Here is a 12,634-nt window from a genome sequence, read left to right as displayed (position 1 = left end):
CTTATTGCACCCTTTATATAAATTACATATAAACCTAAAAAGAAGAATTGACGTAACGTGTATTAATTCTAGGGATAAATCTGTACGTCCAATGAAAGAGGAAGTTGTAGAATGTAATAACAGTGCTCACCGCCTCTTCCTCCATTTACAACATTAATCTGCTTCTCAATGGTGTAACGGTTACACAAACACGGAAGTCTTGGGAAGTATAAACGCGTTCCACAAACTGTCCTAATTTCAGAGACCCGTGCTGCAGGAGTCATCATGACCACGTTAAGGTACTGTGTTTATTACAGGGTTTTCTTAAACTTCATAGCGGGGGCATGAGAACCATGGGGTGCCAAAAAAAATTTGGATAGGAGCCCATAGTCATGATTGCTATGATCCATGGATGAATAAAGTCGCTATTTCAAGGTAACTGGCAGCTATAATGGATTCGCCATGGAGCTGAGCCATAGTTACATGGCCGACAGCGAGTTGCACTTGAGATTCTTGGGCGCAACTTGCATCATTCAGCACACGACACATTGCAAGTCCTACTCTTGTGCGAGACTCGCATGAAAAAAGGACATGCTGCGATTTTTCAGTCTTCGTGGGAGCAAAAAATTGCTCATGTACTACATTAACTCAGTAAATATAATGGGTCATTAGAACGCATGAGTTCTTTCGTCTCGCAATTGCACAGAACTTCTGCATCACTCTTGGCCATATAAATACGACCTCAGACTGTGATTTCCAGTCCCTCACCTCTAAGGCCATATTTACACAGGCAATTTACTTGCGTGAGTTCCGTTTGATTGCTAGAACGAAAAAATTCCCGCTCTCCGGTTCCATCTCATTGCGATATAGACTGAACTCGCATGAGACAATCACCTATTAATTTCTATTTGCACATATACAAAGATGATTTTTCTCTCGGACTGTGAGTCCAAGATAGAAGATACGCAACGTGCTAATTTTTGGACAGTATGGCCCATTCATTACTATTGCTGCTTTAAAAAAAAAATTGTGCATGAAAAACGCACGTGCAGTGAGGCGATAAGTAAAACGCATCTCAATTGCATGTAGAATCACATGTTTACGAGTGCAATAACGGTCTGAGAAACTCGGACTGATATCGGACTTGTCTGTGTAAATATGGCTTATCTTTTTTTTTTCCCGTTATAGTGGCATTAAACCCCCTGAAAGGCAGGATCCCATAGAAGCTGTTATCCCTGCTAGTCTGCTACTCCCCCCTCACCTCCCCCTCCAAAATGCAGATTTTGGTACAGGTTTTCACCATGGAATGCATTGCAATTCATCCCTTGTTGTCCGTGAGGGTCTCCTCCACTCCTTTCAAGCAGACAGTATCACACATGGTAGGCTTAGATACTCCGGCTCAGAAGCACACTGTGCCTGGAGATTAATGTATAGCTGCTTTGGATGGCAGTTCTGTATTTCCTTTTCCTTTTCAGCCCTTCAGAGTCCTTCAGGCTGAGATTGTTGGTGGCTGTCATGTTGACTTTCGGCAGCCTCTTCACCTTCATCGCCATATGCACAAATCAATGGGCTGATTTTGGAAGCGGGGTGTATCTCGGAATCTGGAAATTGTGCAACACGCAAATCTGTGTATCCCACACGGACATTAGTAAGTGATGAGTCTAGAAATGTCTTCTGTCCATTAATATTCTAGTCCCTTTTTTATATCTGGGAAAGCAGGGTCACAACTAATATGGTCATTATCCCAGTTACCAAAGAAACCCAGCTCCTCTAGTATGCTGCATGCCCCTCATCCTTCATGTATAGCATGGCTGATATGTTCTACAGGATTCCCTACAATTTCCTACATGACAATATATTGGTTTGACAATACTGTATAGATTGTTATTTTCACTTGGTGCCTCTATTTACCACAATTAGGGGGCTCCTCGACCGTGGGGTTTGGAGGGTTTGACCTAATACTGCCATCCCTGCTCTTCCAACTTCAGTCTATGCACAATAGAAGAATATATGACATCCTTCACTGGATTATAGGATATCCAACCCTCCTATATCCTCAGGGCCTGTTGTATTTGGACTACATCCCACCAAGACCCTCTCCACCATGCAGTGAACCATCTCCCTCCGAACATAGCTAGAAATATGGCAAAGCTGGGAGACAACCTGTTTAACCCCATAATGACCGTCAATACTCTTATTTATAGTCGTCATTACTGGGCTTTAAACCTGCACATACATCTTTTTAAGGCGGTGGCTTGCAGCCTGCTGTAACTGTCAGGAGTGGAAAAACGTCAGATCCCCGCAGTTTAACCCTTAATCAATAGCATCTGCAGCATGTAAGCAAATGAAAGGAAGCAGGGGCTACTTCTGATACCCATCGTCACCCAGCAATGTGATTGCAAGGTACCAAAGGGTTCCTCCTGGCAGCCAAAGCCCTGACAAAGGTCTTTGTGTCTGCCTATTAGACCCTGCTTCAGGCAGAGACAGATGTCATAGGCATTGTAAAAAGTAATGCAGTGTACTATCCTAGCGATTAAAAGATCACATCTTCAAGTCCTCTTCAGATACTAAAAAAATAGTTTCAAAAGAAGTTCAATAAGATGTAATTTTAAAAAAATCCAGTTAAAAACAAGCCCTCACACAGCTGAGTTGCTGAAAAAATAAAATTGTCATGGGTCTTCAACAGTTTTTCCTTAATCCCTTAATGCAGCAGGACATAAGTTTACGTCCTGGCTGGGTAGTTCTTAACACATCAGGACATAAACTTGTGTTTTGTGGATGGTGCGGGCTCAGAAGTGAGTCCGTGCCATCCTGCAGTAGGAGCCGCCTGTGACTGATAGCCAGCCTCTTGCTACAACAGTGGACATTGTGGCATGCAGGGGTTTAACAGTGGGGATCAAGAGCAGGGATCACTCCCTCTGTGACGTCATCGGCTCTCCGCGATTTAATAGCAGAGGGCCAATGGGCTGCCATGGTAATCGGACACCAGATACTGGTGTCCTGGCTTGCCATAGCCTATGATCGCTATAGTAAGCAATAAGGCATTGCTGTACAGAAATACGGCAAAGCAATATCATAGATTTTATGGTTCACGTTCCCAACAGGGACATTAAAAAAAAAAGTAAAAAAAAAGGACATAAAAAAAAAAAAGTTACGACTTTTGAAAAGTGGAGATGAAAATTTTTAAAAAATCCAAGTCCTTAAGGCTGGATTCACATGGGCGTATATTGGACGCATTTTCACACCCGCCCGATATATGCTGCCCCTCTGATACATTGGTTTACAATGCATCAGTGCACATGGGCGTATTTCTGCAGCATAAAAGCACCTGGCCCAGCCAAGAAAGTGCATTTCGGCCAGGCGCTTTTACACCGCCGCCGGCTGCATAAACTCCTATGAGAGCCTATGACAGCTGCCGGAGAAGGGAGGTGGGAGGTGACTGTTAAACTCCCACCCCCTTCCCTGCTCCTCTCCGTCCCATTGCTGGCTGCGGCAAGGGGCGGAGAGGGAGCGGGAGCTTAGCACACTAGTTCCCACCCAGTCCCGCTTCCTTCCCTTGCCAAGAGAGGGAAGGTGGAGACAGGGTGCATGTACACTGAGGCATTGTGGCCTCGGCATATATGCGCCGGGCCAGGGCCTTCAGAACGGGTGCACAAACGTTAGATTTGTGCACCCGTTCACGCTTTTTTATGTCGCCGGCGGGTGACCGTAAAAACACGGATGCTCGTGTGAATCCAGCCTGAGGGGTTAAACCCATATTTTTTTGTGCTAAAACAGTAGAAAATAAAAACATCTATATAATCTTGGTGTTTAAACATCTATATAAACCTAATATTGTAGTAATCATGTTGATCCAGATAAGAAAGCTATGTTATTTTTACCGAATGGTAAATGCTCTGAAAACAAAACCCCAAAACGATGGCAGAGTTTCTGGGTTTTTTTTCATCTCCCACTAAAAAAAAGTAATAAAATGTATACAATACATTACATGTACCCCAGAGTGGAGCCATTAAAATATACAACTTGTCCCCAAAAATACAAGCCCTCATACGGCTAGGTCAACGAATTGTGACTCTTGCAATGAAAATTACAAAATAGGCTGGTCACTAAAGGGTTAAGCTGCAGTGGTGGCAATATGGGTTAACAGAACGTTCCCAGAAGCAGATATAAGTAAGAAATTACTAGATAATAGAGGACATCGTAAGGAGCTGAGAGTGTTTATACCGATATGTATCAAGATAAGTGCAGGAGAAGTGGTGCAGTTGTCAATGGCCAACCATCAGATTGCGGCGGTCTCATGTTAGCTTTGATATGTTCTGTCACATTGTGTTTTGTCTCTTGTCTGATGTCTCTTTTTATCTCTTTCTCATTAAGTCCATGCCAAGGTCTTCCTGGTCTTCTTTGTTATATGTGGCATTTTGACCAACGCCTATGTTATATTTGCCGTTTGGATTGGGGCAGTAGATACTAAAATGATAATTGGAAAAGCAAGTCTATTTAACGGTAAGAATATGTAGTCACATGGGTTATTATATACTGTCAGTGATCACAGAATCAGCAAACTATGAGGGTGGGCACATGAGCAATATATTCTATTTTGCATCACGGGGATGGCCAGGTGCGTGTGCCCACTTACCGGAGGAAGAGGTGGCACCAGGATGCACTATGGGAAGAAGACAAGCTGGCGGAGGCCGTGTCATGCTTTGGACAATGTTCTGCTGGGAAATGTTGGGTTCTAGCATTCATGCGGATGTTACTTTGCCATGTGCCATCTACCTAAACATTGTACAGACCAAGTACCCACCTTATGGCAGTGATATTGCCTAATAACAGTCACCGCTTTCAGCAGGATATTGCGCCGTCCATCACTGCAAACATTTTTCAGTAATGGTTTGAGGAACACAACAAAGAGTTCAAGGTGAGAACTTGGCCTCCAAAGAAAGTCTCCAGATATCAATCTGATCAAGCACTTGTAGGATGTGCTGAAAAACAAGTCAGCTCCATGAAGGCCGCACCTCACATCTTACTAGACTTAAACAATCTGCTCCTAACGTCTTGGACACCACAGGACACCTTCAGAGGTCCTGTGGAGTCCATGCCTCAATGGGTCAGAGCTGTTTTGGGGGCACAATGCACCATTAAAAGGTCTTCTTATGGTGCCTATACAATTTCAATAGCCATTGGTAGAAGAATCATTTGGCCAGCAGTTATTCCTCCCGCCTCCCCCCATAGCCGTGTATGCTCACTTCAGCTGAGTGTTCATGTGTTTTCCATGAGTCAAGTTGGGAGGTCCCAATATACACGTGATAGTCGACCCAGTCAGTCTAGCCCAACTTGGTGTGATTAGATTCCCCTAATATGCATTTACTGTTATGGCTGATTGGTTGTAGAGGAAACACAACTGTCCGAGTATAGATAAAACGGATAACTAAATTGGGAACGCTTTGCTTTGTTGCTATTGTACAGATGTTGAGATGATTTCAAAGCTCTGCAGGTTTTCCTTGGAAACAGCAGTTTACCTCCACCTACTTTCTGACATTGACCTGATAACTGTTAGGCCGGTTGCACACGAACAGGTCGTATTCCGCGTGAGGAACCCCCAGCGTAATCCGACCCTGTGCCCGTCCGACGTCCACGCGTTCCTTTTTTTTTTCTCTTCCTGTAATACGGATGGTAATGCGCGGCTCGCCGTCAGACATGTGCAGTACAGTTTTTTCCCACGCCATTGCTAGGCGATGATGCTGGTACCCGTCATTGTGGAAGGGACGCGGGTCGGACGGCTTCCATTGAGTTCAAAGGAAGCCGTCCGTGCGGAGTTCTCATAAAAACAGAACATGCTGCGATTTTTGCCCTGTGAGCAGAAAATCGCAATTGATTTCCGCTCGTGGACAGGGAAAAGTGCTTTTCCATAGCATGTTATGGGTGGTATTTGCTGCGGAATCCGGAAGTGGACGCCCGCTCCGGATTCCGCAATGCAAATACGACCGTGTGTAGGTGGACTTAAGCTGGGTAAGTGTTATCTGAGAAGGAAAGGAAATAACATTTTTACATGTCTTTCAGCGATCCTTGGAGTTGGTGGCATGGTTTCTGCAACAGTCTACATTGTGACCCTAGGGCCGGCGCAGCTGTTATATGGCTTCGTTTTGGGCTGGCTGGGTACAACTCTGGTGACTGTATGTGGTAAGTTTTATAGTTCTTTACATTTTTTTACCCCTTAGTGATGGTCACAACACCTTTTTACTGACCTCCCTAATGGGCTTTTAACGTGCGCATACATTTTTTCAAGATCGTGGCTTTAGCTGACTACTGACAGCCAGGCTCCTGCTCTAACCGACAAGAGCGGAGAAACCTCAGAGCCTGCCAATTTAACCCCTTAACATACCACAATCAATAGTAATTGCAGCATTAAAAAAGATGACACAGGGAGGGGGATCCTTCTGTCACCCATCACTGCCCCGCAGGTACAAGGTACCAATGGGTTCCCATAGCAGCATGTCTGCAATGTAGCTCAACCTATTAGACCGCACCTCTGGCAGAGTTTACCAGGCTGTGTCACAGGCTTAGTAGAATGCACTCCATTGGGATAGTACACTGCCTTACTTGTGTTTGAACTTTTGCATCTGCAAGTCCCCTTGAGGGACTAAAAGATTGTATCAAAAAAATTCAGTTAAGAAAAAATAGACATTTTTCCCCACAAAAAAAACCTTTTTAAATGGATAGAGTACCAAAGAAATTTTTAAAAAGCAGCGCATAATAGTTATTACTCCGTTCGTAATGACCCAGACGATGAAAAGATTTTGTTATTTTTACCATAGGGTGAACGCCATAAAAATAAATTAAAAAACTAAAGCCAGAATTGTTATTTTTCCTTTGTTTGCAGTATAAAGCAATCCAAAAGTCACATGTACCAAAAGATGGTACCAGGAAAAATCACAACACTTCTCGCCAAAAAAAGCAAACCTCAGCTAGCTGCATTGCTAGAAAAATAACAATGTTATCAATCTTAGAATGCAGCTATGCAGATTGAGTAGCTTTTCTTTAAAAATGTGTTTTTATTGCGCAAAAGTAGTAAAAAATTTTTTTAAAAATCGATATAAACTTGGTATCGCAGTCTGGGCTTATTGCAATGTGCCTACATCGGCCGAGTTTTCATGCCTGGCCGATATACACTGTCCCTTCCACTCACCAGCGCTCTGCTTCTCTCCTCCCCTCCGAGCGGTTTACAATGGAAGTGGGCGGGATGGGGGCGGAGCTAAGCTCCCACCCCCTCCCCATAGCCAGCAATAGGAGTGTGCAGGACAGAACGAAACTTAGCTCCGCCCCCGTCCCACCCCCTCCCATTGCAAATGCAGCAGTGGAGGAGAAAGGCAGAGAGCCGGTGAGTGGGAGAGAAGGGGGCACTGCTTAGATGGCCAGGCGTGATATACGTGGGAATAAGCCCTAACCGTGCTGATCCAGATAAGAAAGTTTTGTTATTTTTACCAACTAGTGAACACAGTAAAAACAAAACCGAAAAACAATGGTGGAGGAGTTTTTCATTGGCTGCGGGAAGCGAATCTGCCTTGTGGTTGTGGGTCAGTCACTAGCACAGCAGGGTAGAGGGGGGTGGGTGTAATTTTGCAGAGAAAAATCAAAATGTGATTGTTCCCAGCAAGAGAAACCAAGTAACCTTGTAGATATGATACCTTTTAATGGCTAACAAAAATACATGATGTTACAGCTAGCTTTCGAGCCTCTCAAGTTCTTCCTCAGGCATAAATGATTACTTGGTTTCTCTTGCTGGGAACAATCACATTTTGCTCTACTGGTGAACACGGTAACAAACGTTCTTCATCATAGAGAAAATTCAGGAATACGATCAAGGACTGGTGAGGGGGACAACATTTACTGATTCCCTTTTTGTTTTTTGCAGGTATCGTGAGTTTAGTTCATAGTCTTCTTGAACCTGACAAACCTTCTACCTTAATACCAAACATGACAGAAGGCAAAATTATTACGCCACCACCACCGTACCCAGGAACCCAAGCTGCGCCAACCAGCGTCATAGTCTCTTAAAGGGAAATAGCTCTTCCACAGACCTAAGGGCCGTCAAGACATCAGACATTAAAGGAGAAATTCTACCCAAAACCTGACGGCAGAACATAGAGGAAATGATTTAAAAATAGCAGACATGTTGGTTATGTCCTAGCTTTCCCACCTCAAAATAGAGATCAGGCTAAACAATTTCTTAGGGTGATTTCACATCTGCATTGGAACCTCCGGCCTCAAGTTCCGTCACAGATGCAACTGAAAATACGGGAAGAAAAAGCGCTTTTTCATACTTTTTCTTCCATCTCAAAACTGGGCAGTTGGGCGGAAAGCAGGCAGAGCCAATTATAGTCAATGGGGTCTGCCTAGAGCTGTACGGTTCTCTCCAGAGGCGGAGCGGTTCAGCTAAGGGGATTCCCCTTTCCTGCTCCTCAAACAGAGCAGGAAAGCAGAATCCCCAGCGCAGATATGAAATCACTCTTAGTTTCACCCTACAAAAAAATGTATCTAACAAGTAGTGTTGGTACCACTATTTTTGGGGATGCTCTTACATTTGTAAAACAATGTATATACTATACATTTTGTTCCTGTGAAAGGTCCAAAGAAAAAGAGCCTTATTATTCCAGACCCAAGAAAAGGGGCTTCTTTGACCTCTTTCAACTCAGCTGATTGGTTCAGGCGGCCCTTCTAGCTGAGCATTATGCTTCCATACTAGTACAGCTTCATCTTTTAACACCATGTTGTTTTAGCTCCAAAATTCTGTGCAAATTAATTCCTTAATATACTTTTATAGCAATGACAGCTCTATTTTCTCATAGAGAGCTCCAAATCTCCTTCACAGACATTCTGTTATGCTGCAGCCACCACTAGAGGGAGCTTACTGCATTACCAAGTTCGATGTGTAATTCGTATGCAGTAAGCTCTTAAGCTCCCTCCAGTGGTGACTGCAAGCAGAAAGCACTCAATTATGCAACTCTAAGGGGAAATTAATTAAAGGGGTTGTCCAGTTAGTCGACAGCATTTCCCCTATACCACCGGCTGTGCTAAAATAGCAAAAGGATCAGTACTTACTCCTCTTCTGTCACTGTGATCCAGTGCTACAGCTCCGTCGTGGTACCGTGTTTGTTGTGACGGACATCATGCTGTGACTGCTGTAGACAATCATAGGCTGCAGCCTCACAGCTCAGAATTGTGGCCATCATGGCGCCCAGAATGTGATCACTGATCTTAGGAGAACAGGCAGTGACACTGCAGCACTCAGGTGACTTCCGCTGATGCCACATTAAACATGGGGACAACAGCGAGGCTGCAGAGGGGTAATACTGATCCAACTGTTATTATAGCACAGTTGGTAGCACTGATGGGTTGTTTTACGCTTTTGCTAATTATTTCTCTTAATAACAATAGAAACATTATAAATATAAAATGTATGTAAAAAGCTTCTGAGCCGCCAGCGCTTTAGGAATTGGATTTCAATAAAGCCCTTCTTAGCCAATGATTTGATTGGCAATTTATTTACAAAGCAATTAGGGTAAAGATCTACCTGCTCTCTGTGGATGGAATATTCTGCAACAGTGTTTTTGAATACGTCCTCCTGCAGAATTTTCAACTCCAAAATCCTTACTGTTAACGTGCGGATTTCGGTGCAGAATTCAGAGATTTCATATTCTGCAATGCTGTTGTGGAATATTCCGTCCTGTGTGAAAGGTTCCGTATGGGTTTATTCTGGTGCCTGTAGTTTGGATGAGATTCCCGGTCGCATAACGGGACTAAATCACGCCCATCTATTCAAGCTCTAAAACTGTATCAGTGGTACTTGGTGTTCCTTTAGACTACCTTCACACAGGAACTCTGAGCTGCTGAATTTCTGTTACTTTTCTGCAGATGAGTAGAGAAAGGGTGGCTTCACACGAGCGTGTTTTTGTGCGTACATAGGTACGCACCTATGTACGCACAAAAACACACGTGTATGAAGGTCCGTGCATTGCCTTCAATGGAGCCACGGCTGCTGTTTTACATATAAGCTCTTCCCTGAAAAACAAAAATTTTAGTGTTTAAAAAAAAAAAACAAAAAAAAAAACTTACCTGTCTGCTGCTGCCGTGTCCCCGCTGGGGTTAGAAGAACACGTCTGCCACATGCGGCAGATGTTTCCTTCATGCTGCCTCTGATTGGCTAAGCGCAGGGACCAATCAGAGGCAGCTCTCAGCTGTCATTCAATAACTGAGAGCTGCCTCTGATTGGTCACAGTGCTCAGCCAATCAGAGGCAGCCCATTCAGCAGACAGGAATTTAAAATCCCCACCTGCTTAATACTCCTCAGAGCAGTGCAGGAGAAGAGCCGGCTGAGCCCCGGCCGCAGAAGAAAGGTGTTTTTTTTTATTTAGATCACCATTTTTTCTTGTTTTTCAGTGAAGGGCTTATATTTACATCCCTTCCCTGAAAAACAATTACAGGATGCCGGCAGCTTGATCCCCTACAGCTGCGGTAGGGAATTCTTTATTCCCCGCAGGGATGAAGAATTCCTTTGCTGCATCTGTCACAGACGTGGCAGGTGCAGCAGGGAATTCTTTTTCCTCGCGAGGATGAAGGAAACATCTGCCACATGCGGCAGATGTGCTCTTCATCCCCGTGAGGACACGGCAGCGGTGGACAGGTAAGTATTTTTTTTACACTAAAATGTTTGTTTTTCAGGGAAGAGCTTATATGTAAAGCCCTTCCCCGAAAAACAATTCAGGGGTGCCGGCAGACCATTGCCTTCAATGGAGCTGCCGGAAGCAGCCGCAGCTCTATTGAAGAAAATGCATGCATTCACTATGGTGCACGCATGTCCTATCTTTACAGGCACGCACCTGTAAAACATGGACATGTGAACACACCATAGGAAATGCATTGGTTTTAATAGAAGCGTGTTTTTGTGCGTGCGTACGCACGCACAAAAACACGCTCGTGTGAAGCCACCCTTATAAGCTTTGTGAAATTTACTGTGTTTTTTTGTTGCAGATTTTGTATATTTACTTGCGGTTTTAAGTGCATATTTTCTGCTGCGGAAGGCGTTGTGTTTTTGTGATATGGCAGTGTTAGTTCCCACTGGCGAACTTTATTTTCAAAGATCAACAAATGCAGATTTCCAGGCAGAATCAGTGCGTTTCAGCAGCAAAAGCTTCAATATCTGCAACAAACATGTATTTGCAGATTTTGGTACACTTTTTCTGTTCTCCATTGATCTCTATGGTGAAAATCTGCTGCATTTCCACACAGTTTCCACAACATAAATAGAGCTGCTGTAGATTCGTAATCCTGTATGTTTTTCAAATTTCTAGCCTTTTCCGCAGGAGAAAAATCTGTGTGTGAAGCAGATTTATAAAATCTCCTTCACTTGGTTTGTATTGTAAACACTGCGGAATTAACCCATTAAAAGGACCAGACATGTTTTAGCGATTTCGTACATCTGGTGGTTTTATGGCCTTATTTTTTTTCTTGAGCTGGCAAAATTATTTTGGCTGCTTTTTCCCCCCTGTGACATATAGGGCCATTTTTAAATGTTTTTTCACTGATATTTTTTCTTCCAATTTTTGTTAAAAAGTTTTTTTAAAACGTTCTCCATTCTTCACTTTAGTATTAGTATATTTATGCTAAAATAAAGTAAAGTACTGAGTTCCTCATCATGATTCACAATGTCATTTTTTCCCCCTTAGGGCGCCCACCCACTTGCGATTTTTTTTCCTTTGCGTTTTTTCTGAAGAGCAATTAGGATAGAATGTGTTCCTGTGCATTTGCGTTTTTTTTTTCGGTCCGTTGCAATTTTCAACATAGGAACTGTCAGTTGCATATGTGTCCTTATTTTTCTCTTAATGCACCCATGAATGTCAATGGAAATTAACGGAAAAGGCGCGAAAAAGCCGCGAAAAACGCACGGAAAACGCGCCAAAAAGCTGCGTTTTTCACGCACGAAAATCGCAAACGCCAGTGGGTAGGCGCCCTTATTCTAGCATTCACTGTATTTGGGGCATCCATAAGAGCCCCAGTCACAGGGAAAAACATCTGCCTATTGTGACAGTAGTCCCTGGCAGACTTGGGGTCTGCCAAGACCCATATGGGGAATGCCAGCAATTACGTGACTGCCAGGCTTCATGGAGTTCACCTCTTCTGTGATCTTCGTAAAAATTCTGTTCAGTTTATGGGAAAGCTGGGTGAAAAACAGTAGATCAGCCATTATAGCTCCCACATGCATGTTCACTCAGCTTTCCTAGGCTCCTGAATAGGGATGCATCCTCACCTCCACAGATTTGCCATGCAGGACCCTAGAAGAGCTGGGTGATTACACCACTCAGAGCTATAATAATAGCCATAGTGGGCATCACCCAGCTTTTTCAGAAACAAATAAGCGTAGTAGTGTAGTAACATGAGAATAGGGCATTAATCACTACAAAATAGACGGATTTGCCATGGGGGCTGTAATGGTAGCCATATTGCTTGTCACCTAGCTTTGAACAGCCCAAATAGGAAATGACAATGTAAAGACTTTGAGGATTTTTTCTGATCTTTTTTATTTTGATATGTGATGGTCATAACTTTGAGCACACGCTTCAATAAACTTTATTGACATAGCCGTTGATTACAGGATGCC

General features: G+C 43.6%; 1 protein-coding gene across 1 annotated transcript; it reads left to right on the top strand.

Annotated features, from left to right (window-relative positions):
• Positions 1–210: 210 nt before the first annotated feature.
• Positions 211–9,493, top strand: TMEM202 (transmembrane protein 202). Its single transcript, XM_066605632.1, has 5 exons — positions 211–278; positions 1,455–1,627; positions 4,354–4,482; positions 6,040–6,159; positions 7,892–9,493. Exons 1-5 carry the CDS (start codon positions 265–267, stop codon positions 8,032–8,034), a joined length of 579 nt encoding a protein of 192 aa, XP_066461729.1. The 5' UTR covers positions 211–264; the 3' UTR covers positions 8,035–9,493.
• The last annotated feature ends 3,141 nt before the right edge of the window (positions 9,494–12,634 follow it).

This window comes from Eleutherodactylus coqui, chromosome 6 (genome assembly GCF_035609145.1).
Source record: "Eleutherodactylus coqui strain aEleCoq1 chromosome 6, aEleCoq1.hap1, whole genome shotgun sequence".
NCBI lineage: Eukaryota > Metazoa > Chordata > Amphibia > Anura > Eleutherodactylidae > Eleutherodactylus > Eleutherodactylus coqui.
Note: the sequence above shows the minus strand (reverse complement) of the source record. Positions and strands in the feature narration are given on the sequence as shown.